Source organism: Stegastes partitus, unplaced genomic scaffold (genome assembly GCF_000690725.1).
Source record: "Stegastes partitus isolate 25-593 unplaced genomic scaffold, Stegastes_partitus-1.0.2 Scaffold35, whole genome shotgun sequence".
NCBI lineage: Eukaryota > Metazoa > Chordata > Actinopteri > Pomacentridae > Stegastes > Stegastes partitus.
Window position 1 is genome coordinate 326653 of NW_007577766.1, and position 20667 is coordinate 347319.

At 40.7% G+C, this 20667-nt stretch overlaps 1 protein-coding gene across 1 annotated transcript in view; it reads left to right on the forward strand.

The window, feature by feature from the left end:
- The first annotated feature begins 636 nt into the window (after positions 1-636).
- Positions 637-20667, forward strand: part of clpb (ClpB family mitochondrial disaggregase) — a 35473-nt gene continuing 15442 nt past the window's right edge. The window contains exons 1-5 of the mRNA XM_008301386.1: positions 637-1288; positions 1942-1993; positions 5347-5433; positions 12532-12635; positions 14188-14316. Of these exons, the coding sequence (XP_008299608.1) occupies positions 832-1288; positions 1942-1993; positions 5347-5433; positions 12532-12635; positions 14188-14316 (829 nt within the window). The 5' untranslated portion in view covers positions 637-831. The remainder of the gene's footprint in view (positions 1289-1941; positions 1994-5346; positions 5434-12531; positions 12636-14187; positions 14317-20667) is intronic.

Here is a 20667-nt window from a genome sequence, read left to right on the forward strand (position 1 = left end):
TGTTGTTTTCTTTCTTCAATGGGAGGGTATGAATAAATTTGAGGACGACTGTATACAGTCAGTGATCCCAATACTAACACTCAGCTTTGACGCCATCTGGCGGCCATGATGCACAGCCAAAGGCCAAATACTTGTCTCATCAAAAACAGCTTGTCTAATCAAATACTTGTCAGTCCTTTAGAGAGCAGTACTTGAACAAAGGAGATGTAAACGAAAGCACCAGAAAACAAAAGCAACTCTGCCCTGTTGTTCAAATACAGTCACAGACCAAATGCCACACTTGGTTTTAAAGTAGCGCCGTTACAGTCAGCTTCGTACTGTATCATTTACTGTACTACAGTAATCATTACCGTTAACGCCATTCTGTTGGTGCAGTTTGTAGTAAATAGTAGGTGTATATTTTTAATTTACATATTAAATGGGAAAGATACACATCATACAACACTCAGTTACAGTTAACGCAAATATAACGTTAGTTTATCCCCCAAGAAATACATTTTACATTAGAAATATATGACACTTTCTTATTTTTGTCTCTCTCGCTGCCTTTTAACTGACTTAATATTTCGTCATAGCAACCGGCTCACAGCTGTCCAGCTAAACGACATCTCCCAGAATGCACCGCGGCTTCTAGTGACATCCACGCTTCGGTGAGGTGAAGCGGTTGTTTTCGTCCCGATGTGTGTAACTAGCTACCTGTAACGGAGGAATAACGGCTGATACACCTGAATTCCCGCGGTGTCCCGGGCCTGTAGGGTATCCGACACCCTCTGGAATTATTGTCCGACTGAGGGTTTCCGTCCCGGTTTCGTTTTCGGTCAGTTTATCGCCATGTTATCATCCGTTCCCACCAGGCTAATTGCGCGAAGGTCGCGCAGCCTGTCGCCGTGTAGCCGCGTGCTCAAGACCAGCGCAGGCGGCGCCGCGAGCCACAGCATCCGGGAGACACCGGCGGAGACCAACCGGAACCCCATCGTGTCCACGTCCCGGACCTCTAGACGGGGGATTTTAGCAGAGGAGACCGCTGGAACCAGTGTGAACTCATCGGTGCAGTACCACCACCTCGCCCCTAGATGGCTGTCTAACCTGGAGAACCGCCGCAGCTCCTGGGCGGCTCTGGCCAGCAGGGGGCGCAACAACAACCAATACTGGGAGGAGAGCGGCCGGAGCGGCGGGGGTGAAGGCGAGGGAACAGGTGGAGGAGCCAGCCGGGCAGGGCTGGCCTCTGCCGGTGTGCTGTCTGCTGCAGCTGTGGCCCTCTGTCTGAAGAAAGACTCTGACAACAAAGGTACACAGAATTACAATGGGCTTGTCTGACGAACTGTAATTTAAATGCCTCATACGGATTCTTCACTGACTAGTGTTGTGTTGAAAATATTGTACATTTTTGATAGATAGATAGATAGATAGATAGATAGATAGATAGATAGATAGATAGATAGATAGATAGGTAGGTAGATGCTTTATTGATTTATTGATTGTAATTTTTATTTTTGAAAACTAGGCATTCAGAAAAATATAACTAAATAAAAAAAGTGCACTGCAGTATAGATGTGGTACATATACATAGCAGGGTGTGATGCCGTATATGTTATGGTGGTGAATATAAATGTGATTAAACTTTGGCGGGTAAATGTGCTGTGCAGAGGCTGGTGGGCTTTCTGAATGGACAGCAGTTTGTGAACAATAGTGTTGTGGGCCAACTTTATTTGCACATTTTTGCAAAATGCATACTAGTGTTATCATTAGACTTAGCAGAATATTACAGAAATATGTTTGGGCTTGAAAACTGTATGGGAATATACATATTGTGGGATTTAAAAGCAAAAAAGTCTTAATTTAACTATTTTATCTTGTAAAGTAAAATAGGAATTATTATGAATACGTTCTTCTTGTGTCGCTAATGTTCTGTTTATTTGTTTCTGTTTGTGCAATAACAAGGTGACGCTCTTCTGGAGGCAGCGAGGACCAATAATGATCAAGATGTGGCCAGGTACCACGGAAACTCCCACACACACAAACACTGTCGGTCTTAATGAATAAACATTTGCTAGTCATGTATTTACAGTATTCAATGCGCGTCTGTTTTTTAACTTACATATTTTACACACCTCCAAGCGCTACAATACTTTGCACTGCAGCTTGTAGATGCATCTCTAGATCTCAGGGGTATCCAAATTCACAGAGGCTGTTAGCAAGTGCAGTAATAGTGCTTTATATGTTGGACCATGTCAGACTTGTGTATAATAAAATGTCTGTGGACTGTGTGAAGTTGATGATACATGCTGATCATTGTCTGAATATTTTGGGATGCTTGAACTTTAATTTATGGATATTTTCTAAAGACATGATGAATAATGATTGATTTAAATTTTATGAAGCTGAACTTTTATTGAGAGTAATTGTCACAATGTTCTTACTTAAAGAAGGAGGCTCGACTTGATAATATTAGTCCTTGTGATCTGAAAATGTCATTTAAGATAAAATATTTCCTTTTGTTTATGTATTTTAGTTGAAATCAGCCATACTTTTTTTTAACAGTTGTAGTCATACCTTGTGACATAGATCTTGGTCTTTGATATTGTACGTAGTTGTTAAATGTTGTAGGTCTCTTGTTTACATATATATATATATGTAAACAATAAATTATTTATTCTTTTTTTTTTGTTTTTTTTTTTTTTAACCAAAGATCGTATTCACTGCTATTAACTGTAATATTGTAAGCAGTTTCATATATTGTGGCAGGCATAAAGCCAAACTCTGTTATGACAAAGTCTGCCAACACAACATGTAATTCTGTATATCTGAACAAAGACACCACATGGTTACATCCACAGTGACCTTTGCAATACAATAATTCCGACCTGTAATGGGCTCAGGCTCTGGTTTTCCAGCTTTTTATAGCCCTGTGTGCTGTCACAAATCCTATGCTGAAGTCTATTTCCAGAACAGTCAGGGCCATGTACAGGTATGAAAGCACACAGTTTTATTTCCTGTAGTTGTAGTTTTCACCTTTCACCACCAGGTGGAGGAGAAGGACCACCTGTGTCTGTAAAAGTGTTGGTGGGGAAGATGTTTGTGGGATGGATGCCACATTCAGACATTCTTGGCTCTTTTTAAACTGTGTGTCTTGCTTGTTTTTGTTCCTTCTGATTTTAAGCTTTTAAAAGATGTTATTTTCTCACATTGTGTTACCTTTATTTATCTTTTCTCATTTATCCTCTATAATTTAACTGCACACTCAGAACTAGGCACCAGGAATGGGTGTACAATGTGAATAGAGGTGTATGTGTGTGTGTGTGTGTGTGTGTGTGTGTGTGTGTATGTGTGTGTTATAAGCCAGTATTATGTCTTTGATCAATCATGCTGATGGTGTTCCATTACAAAACTCGGATGGAGAATATGCAAATGGCACAGAAGTACATACTATGTAGCAAGGTACATAAATTGACTCATGAAACTGAAAATGTAATTTTGGCAACAAGATGTTAAAGATGTCTGTGTACACAGTATGTATGTTTAGATACATACAATGTGTTTCACACAGATTGATCTTCATGTTAGCACTTGGAAGAAACATGTGATAAATGGGTAATTGCTTGTGCTCGTGGTGTTATCGCGTATAGGTATCCAATGCCAGGTATTTGAGTGTGTGCATACATGTGTTTATCGATGTGTGTCTCCATTTGCAGGCTTGGGTTACCTGTGCACATGTGGCAGATGGTGTAGGTGAGAGTGCAGTGAGACAGTCAGTTAGCAGGTCACAGATGTGTTAAGTGCTTTGCTTGAGTTTCCAGAAGTGGTGAAGTGTCTGTTGAGAGGCAGTCCAGAGAGTCGATGTCTCCTTTTCACAAAGGCTCGACAAAAGATCTGCAAATGTGGTGGAAAACTTTGACCATGTTGAGTCAGTCTCAGAGAGTACATATAAAGCTGATTTGCCATCATTTATGAGACTTTTATCTTAATAAAAAGCATGTTGTTGACAGTTGATCCCAATGCTAAAATGTTTGGGTTGGAAGATTAATCATGTTTTGTGCTGATATTCAATATTTTACTTATTAATTTTAATTGTTGAATATGTATTTTGCTGTTGTTGGATAGAAACGTGTAGAGTTAGACAGAAGAGTGTGACATATTATACGTGTCCCTAACAGGAATTGAATTGGGGGCAGTTATTTGGTATGCATGCAAAAAATGTGGATATTTAGTACATATGAAACTGCAGTTAAAAATAGCTTTCCTTCTTGCAGTAATATTACTACGAGAAGAGAAAAGCCTGTGAAGCAGCATTTTGTGTCTGTGATACTACAACTCACAGTAAAACTCATAGTAAAGAAATAATGTTAGATTGGTAAATCCTGTCATAAGACCTGGTTATTTTCTTTTCATAGTTGCAGGAGATATTATTGCAATAATATTCCATTTGATTAATGGTAATGCTTGGCTGTTGCATTGGCCAAACACTTAAAATATACCTAAAAGTAAACCTATGTCACATTTAAAAGCACCAGCTCTGTATGTCTTCTCATGTAGCTGTTGAACTTACTTGACCAAAGCCCTTTGCCTCTGCATGCAACACAGTTAATCTACAATACTTTTCCATCCACTCCTGTCATGTATTTGCTTGGTGAAATGGACAAGCTTTGACTTCCCGCAATGCCCATTCCTCAACATCAAGACCTTCTGATAAAATTAAAGTAGCAAGAGCTACTCAGTTAGGCTAAACTGAAACAAGTTCTACACCCTGAAAGGCCTGAGTGCATCTGTAGCGGTGAGCCATTTTCTCTGCCCAAACCCTGATACTGTGTACAGACCAGGCAGTGAAAACGGAGTCAGGGAGCATCAGCACTGAGTGCAGACCAGACAGAGGCCACTGTGTTGACTATAAACACACACACTGTCTGCCTGCTCAGCACAAGGGACGACAGACGGATCGCTTACACGCACACTTACAAGAACTGTGCCACACCAGGACCTGATGTTATACCCTCGAGCAGAAAACTCAACACACACCTGGCTTGCACACACAGACACGTGAACTGCTCAATGAACAAATGTACAGCATCAGATGAAGACAAAGACAAAATGTACTGGTTAAATGCTGGTGTGTCTAACAAGCCATGTTCTTAATACAAACTCACAAACAGCTGGCTTGCCATATTTCACGTCTTCATATTTGGTACTTTTCATTTGCATCCTTTTCCTTGAAGTACGAATGAATCTATATGGTCTACTACCATTATATCCTGGTATATGTGAAAATATGAAAGACTGCAACATATTGACAGCATTACTGTACTGTGACAATAAAGTAAAAATGAAACCACTCTTTCTTTTTCCCATCAGGCTGGTAAAAGAGGGGGTGGACCCAAATCAGCGCCATCGTCTCGGTTGGACCGCTCTCATGGTGGCTGCCATGAACCGACAGCACAGGTTTGTGTATATCATTGAGCTAAACTTGCTGAACAAGTGTTTTAAACTTTTGTAATGCCCTACACAACGAACATATGTAGCAGTACTGTAGTGGTTTGGTATCATGCAGCTGTCTGCATGAGTTAGCGTGTGAGCATATGTTATCCACGACTCTGCTCTAGTCGTTACAGTACGTCATCAAGAGTGCAAAGAGCAACTTTCAGACTGACAGACGGTCTTTACTCGTTCCCCCATCTCTCTGTCCAACAAATTAAATTAGCCTCCTGGCCCCCAGAACACACACAACACAGAGAGGGGCCGAGGTTAAGGCCGGGCCAAATCCAATTTACAGGGCTTTTTTTTCCTCCATCAGGATTGTGTGGTCACTTTTTTGTGAAAAGGCCTCATGAGCGAGAAGCATTATGTGAAATTCGAATATAAAAATAGCTTGAAATGAGCTTACTTTAAATGTCAGGACTATAATTTCTCCTTTTCAAGTTTTTCCACATAGTTTGAATCAGTACTCCAAAATTGAAAAATGAAGAATTATGTGACACCATAAGTGTGAAGGCAACAATATAGGACAAGTATTGTTTTCAGTTTTTAGACTTTTGAGCATATAATTTGTGTCAATGTGAAAATTTAGTTTTTGTGTGGTTTATATCTGTGCTCTAAAACTTACTTCTTCTATTAGCTCATTTATGTTGAAACTATTTTTTGCTTATTCAAGCAACAAAAAGCTAATAATCAGCAATTTTGATAATTGGTTAATAGTTGCAAGTTTCCTATCCAGAAAAGATTCCAATCATTTGCTGCTTTCAGCTTATCAAGTATGAGAATTGGCTGTTTTTATATGATTGTATATTAATTGTTGCAGTATTTTGGACAAAACAAATGATGTGTAGATGTCACCATGGACTCTTTTTCACAATTTGATGAATATTGTCCACAATTCTCTGCTATTTTGCATACACTAATCAGTCTTAAAAATAATTCTTACTTGTAGTGTGTATTCGTCCGTGGTTTGATCTATAGCTAATCCTCAAAGACAAATACAATCATACGCTTTGATCATTTTGCATTGTGATCTCTTGGCTGCAGTATGTCCTTATATTTACATCATGTGTGTGCTGAGTGATAATCACTGTGTGGATGTTGATGTATGTCATCTTGTGTTTAATGTTTTCTAATGATGTGTCAAGTGTTTTTGGATACAAATTTTATTGTATGCGTGTTTGTTTCTTTAGTCTGTGTGTCACTGCACTGTCTTTTGTGTGTGTGTGTGTATGTGTTATGAGTGCTATAACTCAGCGAGACAGTGGCACTCCTCTGTGTTTAATCCTGGCCTCCAACCCCCCAGTGAGCCGTCACTGCTGCAGGGAAGACAGAACATCGGTTCACACACATCAGTCACACACACACTCACACACACACTCACACACACTTACATCCACTCACAAAACATCCACACACACGCACACATACACAAGTGAGGAGACAAGGGGAGTTTATACCAAATATCTTACAGGCCAACTGCCTATTACTCAGCCACACACAACTTTATTTGCAGCCGTTAAGTGAAAACACAGGGAACATTACTCATGAACGAGGTCTAGCCCATAGCTAGGATGTCAGTCTGGAGCTCACTGTTGAATTATTCCAGCCCTCTCTCACTTTGTATTTATATTTTACTGGTACAGAAGTGATAATTGTGCTTCAAGAGACAGGAGATTTCAGCGCAGAGCCATTTCAATAGAAACTGTGGAAGTGCTGTCTTGTTTCTAGATGTAGCATCCACCAGGAAGCCTCTCCTGTGTTCAGGGGTCGAGGTGTGGCTGTGTGAGAGAATCAGGGGTGGAGCAGAGGGGTGTGTGTAAGAATTAAGGGTGAGACATTGGGGGGCGTGTGTTTGCTTAGCTTTGATGTGGGGCTAAATCAGGGAGGCGCAGGGCCTGGCCCTCTGTTTGCACTCTTTAACGCACAATGCCCATCTCCATCTCTCTTTCTGTCCCTCCATCCCTCCCTCCCTGCATTCACGTGCACAATGAGCGCTCAGCCAAGTGTAGCGCCTGTTGACCGTTCCGACCTGTCGGCCGAGTGACTTGATGGGAGGGAGGGGGACAGAAACGAGGGAAAGCAGAGGGATGATGGAACGAGAGGATGAGTGGCTCATTGGGGGGGCGAAGAGAGAATAGTTTAGCAGCAGAGAGAGAGTGATGTGGAGAGGGATTATGGGTTTGGGACCAGGATTAGCTGGTCTTGCTCATTCTTGGTGAAATATTATCATCATTTAGTCAAGATACAACATAATTGTGATGGTAAGCTGTCTGGTTTAGAAACAGAGACAGTTCTCTTCACACTATTTTCTTTTTAAAATACTTGTTTTTTTGAGAGACAATGGAGAGAGACAGAAAATACAGGGGAAGTGAGCAGGGGAAGAACATGCAGTTCCAGCTGGCAAAGAGTCGAACCGTGGGCATTAATGCCTTCATCTGGTCACCTCTTTTCATGCTATGCTAAGACAAATGCCCCTCAGATGGGCTCTGATAATAAATAAGCAGCCACATCAGAGCCACATTTAACAGAATTCATGTAATTTTTTCTAAAATGTGCACATTTTTAAGGTTTTCTAGGAGCAAAGTTGTAATTTTTCCAAGAATACAGCGCTTGAAATAAGATCACAGCCTCCTCCTTTAATATCACAGATATATGTAGTGATTAGAAGAGTAGAAGCTGTTAAAAGTTGGACATGAACTTCACTGCTTAACACAGTCAGTTTGGGTTACAGTGAATAATTGCTAAATTCTTATCTCAATTCTTACAGTTAACAAAAAATGTATATCTTAAAATGTATGAACGGTCCAATGACTGTTTAAATTTTGACCAATCATGTTGTTTGGCTAAAATAAAAATACAATACATAAGCGCAGTGAAAACCTCTCTTCCTAGCATCTATTTGACCCCAGGTGTGCACCAGGTGAGGGAGGGTCAAGTGAGGTCCAACGTCTGGGCCAGGTGGTCAGAGACATGGATGGTCAGTTCAGCTCGGGTGTCCATTATAGCACAAGGGAGACGGAAGTGTCTGTTTCCTGTCTTCCCTCCAGGGCCGAATTGGAAACTAATACCAGTCACCTGCTGGTAATGCTGAAACCCAGTTGGAAGGTTAAATCTTATCAGTCTGACCAGCGACGTGTTAAATAATGAATGGCAACAACAATTTGATACAAAAGCAGGATGGTGTAACTGGGAGACTCGATTAGCTCCAATGCAGCTGAACATTAACTCACATATATTCTTTGGTGAAGTGGGTAGAATAAGCGGTTAGATGAATGGTTTGTATCCCCGGATAACATGCAAATGTGGACATAAAGTCAGCAGCTAGGTAACTCTCTCTTTATTAAACAAGCACACGTTTTGTTTTAATTGAGCCATAAACCTAAACTGATATTGTAATTTGCAGGTAATAATGTTCCTGTATTATAAGATTGTATCAGGAAGTCAGTGATTATAACTTTTTGCCCAGTCCTTTAAAATGGGACTTTAACCTAATTAACCTCTGCATGCCTTCAGTTTGGCCTCAAATTAGTGCTGCAACTCTCCTCCTAAATGTCCCAAATAAAGTTAGCCACTTGATCATCAGTTGATTAGTAAAACTATAAACTGTTTTCAAAAGCTCATTAGTTTTAGTACCATCCTGTGTAATTAAATCTCCTTCTCTTTCATCTTTTTTAGCTGTGCTTCCCTCCTTTCATCCACTCCTCCTCCTTCTCCTCCTCCCTCTGGAGTTTTCCTCTCTTTATCCCTTCATGTTTACCTTTTTTATGCCATTAACCCTTTTCAGACCATCTCATTTCTTCGCACAGTCCTGCCCAGCCTCGTGTGACCAACCTTAGCTTGTGTGTGTCTGTATGTGTCTCATAGGATGCATCGACGTGTTTGTAGAAGTGCTTGCAAGGGTGAGAGGAGAGCCCTCTGTGGGTCATGGCCCCCCTGCCGCCCCCAGCCACAGTGATACAGTAACAAAAGGGGACCCCCCGATAGTCCTTTATGCCCCCTCAGCAAGGTCAGACACAAAGACCTGGCCAGAATGTTCTCAGCCTCGCTCTCCCACAGGAACACACATGTTCTCTGCTGACAAACTACCTAAGTACGATTACATTTTCAGCATGTAAATAGAATTCAAGAGAAAATTTGTATGTGATTTTTGAGCCTCTGCTGTTATCCCAAACATTGGTACGAAACTCTATGTTTAAGAAATGATTTGAAATGAGCACCAACTATTTTATCAGTTCAGCAACAATTTCAGTCATTAAAATGCTAAACGTTTGCTTGTCCCAGTTTCTCAATTGTAAAAATGTGATGTTTTCCTTATCCTATCTAATTGTAGATGAGTCAAGTGTAGTGGACATCAGATACAAGTTTTTCCAGTGACCCATGACTATGCACACTGAGAAATGACCAATGGCTGATACATAATACTGAGATGATGATGATGATGATGTTTTGTTTTTTTTGCATCTGATAAAATCTAACAATTTGATAACATATGAGGCAGAAATTTAAATCTGCATCAGATCTGTATTCTGTCTGCAGTACAAAAATGCAGCAACTAAATTCATAAAAAACGACAAAAAACAAACAAAACCAAAAAAGGTTTGTTGCACTTAACAGCATTTATCAGCAGAAAACAGGATCTCCTACCACTGGTCTGGTGAATATATTGGCTTTGCAGTAAGCAGGTTGTGTCACTTGACATTGCAAAGACACTGTGCTCAACTGCTGTTTGTGGTTGTATCTTAAATCATATGCACTGTGGAAAACAACCCCTTAGCTGTAGTAGCTAGTCAGGCCCCTGGAGCTGGTGCAGTCCGACCTAACGCAGTTCCTGTTGACCGTCCCCCTAATAATCAGCCGTTGCCAAATATTTGCCTCTCGCCCAGCATCAGCTAGAATAGGCTCCAACCCCACTCGACTCTCTTCAGAATAAAGTGGATAAAGCTAATAGATAGATGGATAGATGGCATTTAATTGGCCTGATTAATTGGTTGACTGAATAATCGGTCCATCACTTATCGGTTGGTTTGAATACATCATCCTGGGTTTTGGAAAGTTCCAACTCACAATCAATACCTCTGATACACATTTTATAGTAAAATTATTGGGGAAATAATTTGCAGATTGTTATTTAATAGAAAATGTTCCTTCTTGAATCAGTATATTGATAGATATTTCAGATATGTTTGTGCATTAATCAATTTTTCTTTTTCAATCTTTTTTTTTTCTTTTTTTTTTGTTGCTGTATCACCTGATTATCCATACATCCATTATCTATACACCACTTAATCCCCACTAGGGTCGTGGCAAGATCTTGTATTTTCACTTGGTGTTATATCAGACTTATAAAGTTGCTCCATCACTCAGAACAGGTTCTTTTATAAGAGCCGTAGCCTGTTACACACTCAAGTGTAGTTACTCTAAAGAGGAGTTTACCCCATCCTCCTATGAATAATCATTTTGTTCCATTTAAGCCCTATCAGGCCACTGCCATAACCGTTTAGCTGAAAATGATCCATCACTCCTCCCAGGCTGCATTACATGGCCACAGGTTTAATGACAGCAGCAGCGTACTGGCAGGGTTCATGTTTCGGCCACCGCCTCTCTCTCACTGAGTCGGCACAGACTATCTGACTAGTTTGTGTGTACTCTTGTACATGTCTGTGTCTCAATGTCAAAGCCATTGTTCACGTTCACGGTGGCAAATGTAAAGCGTGTGTGTGTTTATGTGACAGCGTGTTCTGTAGACGGAGAGACGGTACCTGGAATGTCCGTTGGGTCACAGTGAGTGGTGTTGCCGAGGTACTCGTGTTTGTTCTATAAGGCGGTACGCTCCAATGAAGGGCTACACACAAACACCCACTCTTTCACACAGGCCCCCCAACATTGCCGGAAATAGGCCCGACCCTTGCCCCTTCAATGTGCACATATGTACATGTTACAAGGCAGTGAGATGTGTAACGAGGGAGAGAAAGAAGGAAGTGGGCATTGGGGTGTATCCACCATAACGGGACAGAATAAATGGAAGTGAATCAGGTGACAGTGTCATGGTCAATGGAGGAAATGGTTATCTGTGTCTGTTTTGAAGTTGTGGAGATGCGATAAACTTTGTAGAAAGGTCTTGGTAATGTTTGTTAATGCAAAGGAAGCACATCTCATCCTCCTTCTAAATCCAGTGTGCATCCTCCTTTCACTAACAGACCTAACAACGGCCTCAGACGACTACATATTTGTGTGCTATTGCAGATTTGTTTGCATGTGTTTTAAAAGAGCAGAAGCTCTTGAGATGGCAGAAATTTGTCAACTGCCATTGTTAGAACATTTCTATCATGGTAGCTACCGCTTTAATATCTCGTGTTGTATTGGGCCATCATGGGAAATTTAGTAAATGAGGAGGCTGCTTTAAGACAACATTGTTTTTACAGGATTTTCAGAAACATGTTTTTGTTTTTTTATTCACTAGATTCACCAAAAAGAGGAGATTCAGATACTTCATCTGTAAACAGATCCATAATTAAATTCACAGTAAATTTGTTAAGTCACAAGAGATACTAAGACAAAAGTACTAGTTCAATTATAGAAGATATTTTATCCACATTGCTAACCCCTACACTTGATTATATCTTCAATTAGTCACCACTTGCCTTGCTGCCAGGTATTACTGGAAAAACAAAACTAAACAGATCTGTAAAACTGTTGACAGAACACCTGAAACTACAAACATAGTGCATTATTACTCTTTTTTAATGAATTGTTTAATCCATAGAAGGTTTTCAATTTGTAGAATGTTTGCAGCAGAGCCAAAAAAAATAGTTTTTAAGTGTATGACGTCATCCTGGTGTAAGAAACAATGAGAGTATGGGCTAAAGCTGTTCTTGCTTATGCACAAGGCACGTCATTTTTATTCAACTGAATGGACGACGTGTTTAAAGTGTGGTGTTGAGTTCTTAAAATACATCCGTGCTGTAAATACTGAGCTATCATTGTGTAATACTTGTCTGTGTGTATGTCTTTATTTTATTACATGCATTTAAATGTCTGTTTCTTTCTTTTGTCGTTTTTCAGTGTGGTGAAAGTTCTGCTGGAAGCCGGTGCCGACCCGAACGCCGGGGATCACTTTAACAACGTTTACGACACCTCACGGGAGAAAGGCATCCACTCGCTGGAAGGTAAAAAAAAAACAACAAACAAAAGCGGCATCCGTGTGTGCATTCGTCACACATGTTATTACACCCGAAGTGTTGAACCAGATATTACGAGACATTATAATTTGCATAAAAATTTGCATTTATGTACATGCTGGATTCCTAGCATGTTATTTATTTTGTATGTTTTGTGACAAGTAGTGTGTGTTTTATTTGTTTTTCATCTTCGCTGCACAGTCACACGCAAACACACAGGCGTGATGGCACAGGCACGCACACACACGCACATACACACACACTTTACCCCCCACCCTCCAGTCTGTGTTGGGTTTCTGCAGACATATTTATATGGGATATGTATATTGCAGACATTTATATGGCTGTCAGGTTTGGGTCCACGTGGGGCTGGCGTAGCGTGGGGAAGCGTTTCCCAGACGCACACTGATGGATGGGCTAGGGGGGCCTGTGCGACGCTTTATTGGGTTAGCTATGATTATCCCGCCCTGTCTCTCTCTCACACACACAGACACACACACAGACACACACAAATACTGCAGAGAAAGACTGTCAGAGAGATAGCGAAAAAAGAGTGGGATGGATGGATGAAGGAAAAGACTGATGAAGCAAGGAAGTAGGAGAAGAGAGAAGCACTGAAAGGGGAAAAAAAAGAGAATCGAAAGAAGGAGGTTAAAGACGCAGGACGAAGAAGACAATGTGGATGTTTGAGGGGGTGATGGAGAGAGGGAGGGATTGAAGGAAATGGGTGGGATGATGAGGGAGAGGAGAGGAAGTCAGGAAATGGATGAGACAAAGTTATTGGGAAAGAGAGAGTGCGCAGGGAGGAGGGAAGAAGAGGGTGCAAGTGATGAAAGGAATTGATGGACACTGAGGAAGAGAGGAAGGAGGCGGAAAATATAAAAATGGATGATGGAGGAGTGGCACGAGATGAGTGCTCTTATGAAAAAGAAGTAAGGAGAGAATGATAGAGTATCTCCATTATGAGTAAGGAGTGCAGCGAAACAGACCCTAAAACACAACTCGCATTATTCCAATCGTGTCGGACAGTTGAGCTTAAATCTGTGAAAATGAACAACTCTTCCGAAGCTGGAAACAAGAAAGATAATTTTGTGAAAGCAGTGCTGTCGTTGTCTCGCTTTCTGGAGCCTGGACTGTGAATAGATTAAAGAAAGCTCTTCTGGATTTAAACAGCTTCAGTTAAAGTGGTTTGTTAATTCATTTTAATTTTTTTTTCAGCTTTAGAGAGTATACCTCTTCCTTATTCAACTCTATTATTATTCAACTATCCTAATTGGATCTTTGAAGAGTTTCTCATATTCATTTTAAGTCCAAGTCATTAAAAAAAGGCAGTTAATTTGATGTATTGTTTGTTTTTGGGGGGAAAAAAAATCAAACTCAATATTTTGCAGTAATCTCACAAATGAACAATGTTTCCAGCAGGCTTTTTAGATGTTTTTTTTTTCTTTCTTCCTGTTAATCTATGCATGCTCTGCAAAAGAAAATGTAGAATGTTTTTCTAATATTTCTTGTCTCCCCACACCTCTGTTTCTATCCACAGTACTGGTGTCCAGAGAGGATGAATTCAGCAGCAGGCTTAGCAGCAGGGCTGGTTTCAGGGGCTGCACAGCGCTTCACTACGCCACGCTGGCTGATGACCCAGGCACTGTCCGCATGCTGCTGGAGGCCGGTATGTTACTGCTCCCTGTCCTCAAACCCACCACTTGATACACCACCCTGAAGTCCACAATAGATAGATAGATAGATAGATAGATAGATAGATAGATAGATAGATAGATAGATATTAAAGTAGTAAGTTGATGCAGCAGTCTGCACATAGTTCAGATATCTGGTCTGTAGCTTCAGGTATGAATAACATCTACTTCAAATAGTGAAAATCATTAATTGTCAGTGATCAAACACTGTCGACCAATCAGTGTTCCTTTCTTCACTATGTTTCACATTCATTCTATTGAAGTGCTCCTAATAATACACAGAAACGAAAAAGGTGGATAGAGGATTTTTGCACCTCTTGCTTAGATGAATAAAGTCCACCTTTCTTGAGGCTAATCTGCAAAATGCAGCTGTCACTTAAACTCTGTCATTCTCAGCTAAGCAAATCTGACAGACCTCAATTATATTGTCCACTGGAGGGAAAAGTCTCCGTGTTTTAACAGAATGTCTTGATCTGTTGTTAGAATGAGTTTAAGCATTTTGGCCTCAGTTGACAGTTTCTTTGTTTGTTACTTCTGCAAAGGAGATTTGTGTTTCCAGGCATATATATATATATATATATATATATTTTTTTTTTTTTTGGTTACTGGTGTAGTTCACTGATCTTAGTGGAAAGTCAGGCCCAAGGGCGTGGAAGGGCATATACTCATTGTGTCGGTCTAAGAGCCTTTAACCTCTTCATTTGCAAATTTTAACTGTGGGATATAGAAATACATTTAAATCTTCTGGCAGAACCCTTTTCTGCCCCTTCTCTGACACAGTTAATTCAGTCATATCAATCTACTCGAGCCATTATTATTCCTAATATTTTTTAGATAGACACAAGGTTGCATACATTTTTCTATCCTTTTTTACAGGATTAGAATGTTTATGGTAGTTCATAAGAATGAATTACTAATTTTAGGTATGAAATTACAAACTTCAGCCCAGTTCAAGGGCACCAGTTTAATTCGACACATGCCTTAAACCTACTCTGTCATGTTAAAGCTACATTAAGCTCATCCTGCAACTATTGTCTCCATCAGTTTTAAAAAGCTCTCCATGTATAATCACCTGAACGCCTCCACCAATAATTATTATAAGCAGTATTACAAAACTCATTTGAAATTGATTACTGGTTCATTCTCCCTGGCTCCCCATTACACTCGCACCTGTCATTGACTCGGCTCCACCAACACACACACACATAAAAACCCCGAGGGCAGAGTATCCCCCTCAGTTTTCAGACGAGCAGCTCTTAAACAAGCTAGGCCTCGTTGAACTGTGACCTCCGCACAGAACATGCCCTTGGGGTATCTCCACAACCACAGGAAGTGTGTGTCTTTGTGTGTGAGCTTATACAGTGGGTATGGAAAGTATTCAGACCCCCTTAAATTTTCCACTCTTTGTTGTATTGCAGCCATTTGCTAAAATCATTTAAGTGATTTTTTCCCCCTAATTAATGTACACACAGTACCCCATAGTGACAGAAAAACACAGAATTGTAGACATTTTTGCAGATTTATTAAAAAAGAAAAACTGTCACAAAGTTGTTCTGAAGCCACTCTGTTATTTTAGCTGTGTGCTTAGGGTCATTGTCTTGTTGGAAGGTGAACCTTCGACTCAGTCTGAGGTCCTGAGCACAAGGTTTTTGTTCAGGATATCTCTGCACTTGGCTGCATTCATCTTTCCTTTAATTGCAACCAGTCGTCTTGTCCCTGCAGCTGAAAAACACCTCCACAGAATGATGCTGCCACTACCATGCTTCACTGTTGGGATGGTACTGGGCAGGTGATGAGTAGTCCCTGGTTTTCTCCACACATAACGCTTAGAATCAAGGCCAAAAAGTTCTGTCTTGGTCTCATCAGACCAGAGAATCTTATTTCTCATAGTCTGGGAGTCCTTGATGTGTTTTTTGGGCTTTCATGTGTCTTGCACTGAGGAGAGGCTTACATTGGGCCACTCTGCCACAAAGCCCCAACTAGTGGAGGGCTGCAGTGATGGTTGACTGTCTAGACCTTTCTCCCATCTCCCCACTGCATCTTTGGAGCTCAGCCACAGTGATCTCTGGGCTCTTCTTTACCTCTTTCACCAAGGCTTTTCTTCCCCGATTGCTCAGTATGGCTGGACGACCAGCTCTAGGAAGAGTTCTGGTCGTCCCAAACATCTTGCATTTAAGGATTATGGAGGCCACTGTGCTCTTAGGAAACTTAAGTGCAGCAGAAATTCTTTTGTAACCTTGGCCAGATTTGTGTCTTGCCACAATTCTGTCTCTGAGCTCTTCGGGTAGTTCCTTCAACCTCGTGATTCTCATTTGCTCTGACATGCACTGTGAGCTGTAAGGTCTTACAGGTGTGTGCCTTTCCTAATCACGTCCAATCAATATAATTCAACACAGCTGGACACCAATGAAGGTGTAGAACCATCTCAAGGATGATCCAAAAAAAAAGAAAAAGGCATCACCTAAGTTAAATATACGAGTATCACAGCAAAGGGTCTGAATACTTATGGCCATGTGATATTTCACTGTTTCTTTTTTAATAAATCTGCAAAAATGTCTACAATTCTCTGTTTTCCTGTCAATATGGGGTGCTGTATGTACATTAATGAGGAAAAAATGAACTTAAAGGATTTTAGCAAATGCAAATATAGCAAATTGAAAAAATGTAGGGGGTCTGAATGCTTTCCTACTGTATATGTGTGAGCTTGTGCACTCAAGGACAAAATATTCATAAATCCATGTTTGCTTTTATCCCCCTTATTGTTTCAGTTCGTGCACACCCTTTTTTGATCTTGTGGGGAAATTTGTAGTTTCTGCTTTTTATCCCGATTAGGTTTTTAATCTAAAAACACTGAAAAAACACCCCAGCCGCCACCACCACTATCGCTATACGCACACTCAGATGCACACACAAGTTTGTATTAATGTCTTGTTTATGTTTATGATGGATGATGCATCCAAAGCTCTGTCTGCCTGTCTCTCCCGTCTCACCCCTACGTCTGTAAGCACTCTGTACGCTTAAACAAATCACCTCATCTAACTCGATCAAATGTTCTGCAGACGCATTTTTGAATTAAAAAGGTAAGAAATTTCACGAAGCAGAGACATTTGTTTTAAGACAATCAGATTAAAGACAGGGTTGGTTGTTGCCTGCCCGACTGGGCCTTTTCTGCGTTGGCGCCGCCATCACGGTCAATAACAGTCACGACATGGCACACTCTCAATCACACACACCGCCATCCATGCGCATGTGTGATCTGTTTAAATGGACGCATAATTAGAGACTTTTATAAAACTTTTATTGCGCGGTTCATTACTCTTGACAAAGCCTCTGTCCTGTGTCTCTTTCTTTAATCCACTTCTTCTCAGTAGCCTCCTATCCGTCTTTTTTTACATCACCACAGAAAAATCTTATAACCTGCCACAGCTTCAGGACATCTGTGTGGATTTGGGTGTGTGTATCCTCTCGTGCTTCATGTATGTACACACTGCATGTGTTTACAGAGTAGTGTCTATCCTGTGTGTCCTTGTTATTTCCCCTGTGTTTGTTTGCATCCATGTTGCTCCACTAGCCGTGGGTTTGCTCTTTTGGCCTTAGCCGGCCCTCGACTCACATCTCCATCCATCACAGTCTCCCGACTCACCCTCAGGCTTCGCTTCGCCCCACAGTCCCTCAGCCTACCTGCGGAGGCTCTCTAGCTTCTCCCCAGGCTCCGCATCAGGCCCGTGGCCAGGGGCGCTGAGTAATGGACAGCTCCGTAGGTGGTAGGAGGCCAGAAGAGACACACATGCTCACAGACGCACACAATACAGATACAAGGACACACACGCATGCACAAAGACCAGCAGGGGCTCTCTCCCACCAGCTGCAGTGAAAGAGAGGGAGGAGGAAATAGGAAAGAGGAGGGGACTCCTAATAGGCATAACTAAAGCACTCCTAATGAAGGGATCCTGTGTGAGCGTGAATGTGTGTGTGTGTGTGTGTGTGTGTGTGCGCGTGTGCGCGCAGCTGGGGTATGTGTGTGTGTGTGTGTCTGTCTGTTTGTGTGACTGTCGTTAGTGTTGATCCTGTTATAAAGTGCTATGGCCCAGAGGGTTGGCCTGATATTAAAGCCCTAAATGATGCTATTTATTATGTCCAGTGTCTGTGTGTGTGTGTTTGTGTGTTGGTGGGGTACTTTATTGCTTTCCTCCCTCATGTTTTTGGTGGTCGAGGAGGGGAGGGGCTAGTGGTGTATTGTTGTCAGGATCGATAGCTTTGTGAGCTGGTCACAAATTTAGGGGTTTATCGATAATCATCACAGCGATTATTAGTCTCTGTGGTCGGTGCTCTGAGCAGTAGGAACAACCATCACCTGTATTGATTACAAACTGTTTTTTTTTTTTTTCTGAGGAGAAACTTCAAATGAGTGTTCTGCTTCTTAGTGTCCCATTCAACATCCTGTACATACAGTACAAATGACTCTAATGTACTTGGGTGCACCTTTTTCCAGTACTCTAAAAATATCCCAAACTGGCCAGCTAAGCTCATCACATAGAGCGTAAAATCAGAGTATACTGTCAAAGAGTATTGTCACACTTTGTCAGTGATTTACTTTAATAATCTTATATTCTTGTAACAGAGAGATTTCCATGTGTTTTCGTGCCGACTTATCATTAAAGTGACACATTTCTTGTCACTCCAACGAGTTTGCACAGTTTTTCCTACTTTTCCTGTCATGATTGTCAGTCTTGCTTTAAATTGCATTTAAGCCTGAGGCTATATTGCTGGAGATTGTTAAATTGTGTGACTCATCAAAGAACCCACGTAGATCTCTGTTGGTGCCAGTAAGTAAATCCAAAGTGTTCCACATATGAGAACAGTTTTGTATTGTGTTCATCAGTGCTTAAAGAAGTTGTCACCTTTTACTGTGTGATTTCAGAGCATAAAGCTCAAGCGTTTGTTTCCTGTACTGGTAAATAAATGTTCTCGGTGGGTATTGATTGAAACATTTTTTACTAGTGCTGACACAGCTCCTGAGTTTTGATATTGTACTTTTTGCTAGACCATACTCTAAGGATTATGAACATGTTTTTATGCAAAACTTTTTTTTTCAAATTTAAGTCCAAACATTGAAAATGTTTGCTTAAATAAACAAGTATAAAACAGGTAACATTTTCCTGTAAGAGCAGAAACTGGTGCCTCAAAATGTTGTGCCCTGAACATGTTGAATGTGCACACTACTTTCTGCTCACAATCCTACAATACTCTGTGCCACATTTTATTTATGATGATGCAAAATTATGGTGAGTAAAGTGTCCGAAATATCAAATCACTGTTCACTCTGAGCGTCTAGTTTAAATGGACGCATAATATGAGCAGTGGATGAGTGAACACCGAGGGTGATTTCAGACAGAGTCAAGGGCTGTGAACTGAAACATGTTGGTATCATCAATGAAATTTTAAAGTCTTTTTATTATGTTCAGGAAAGGGGGTGCCTGGATCAGAGTAACTTCTGGGTTACAGTGATTTTAGTGTAGACTCTGAGATGCTCTGAGTTGGGTGTTGCTTTTTAAATACTTAATGTTTGTAAAATATTGATGCACTTGTTCTTTTTTGTTTATTTTTTTATTTTTATTTTTTTTAGACGAAACTGCATTACATAAGAGTTTTTGGACTGATGGACTGATTGTGGTTGCTAAAAGATTAGGTGAGGTTTTATACAAAGTTATACTCACGTGCTGGTCATTGAGAACCTACCGTGGACCCAAGCTACACATTTTAATGTGTAGGTAGTAAAGCAGCAACAATTAATCAATTAGTTGTCAACTATTAAATTAATCACAAACTGTTTTTGATAAACAATTGACCAGTTTGACTAATTATTTATGAAAACAGGCTAAATTCTCTGATTCTAGCTTCTTAAACGTGAATATTTTCAGGTTTATTTGCACTTCTACAGCAGTAGACTGAATATCTTTAGGCTCTGGATAAAACAAGACATTTAAGGGCATAATCATGGGCTGGGAAAGGCGAACATTTTTCACAATTTTCTAGCATTTTATAGACCAAACAGCATATTGAATTATCAAGAAAATTATCAATGGATTGCTCAACAGTGAAAATGAAGAGTTTTCACTCCTCGTATATAGAATGATGGCTAGCACTTTGCTACAGTAGCTAATTTATCAACTACTTCATTTATTTGTCTGGCGTGCAGCCGATGTAGTGGTAATACTCACTTGTTCGCGTGGAGGCACGTGTGTGTTGGCGACTCTGGGTTGTGGTAGCACAGGTCAGGGCAGAAGGCACTGCTAACCACTCCGACTGACAAGCCCACCACTGTC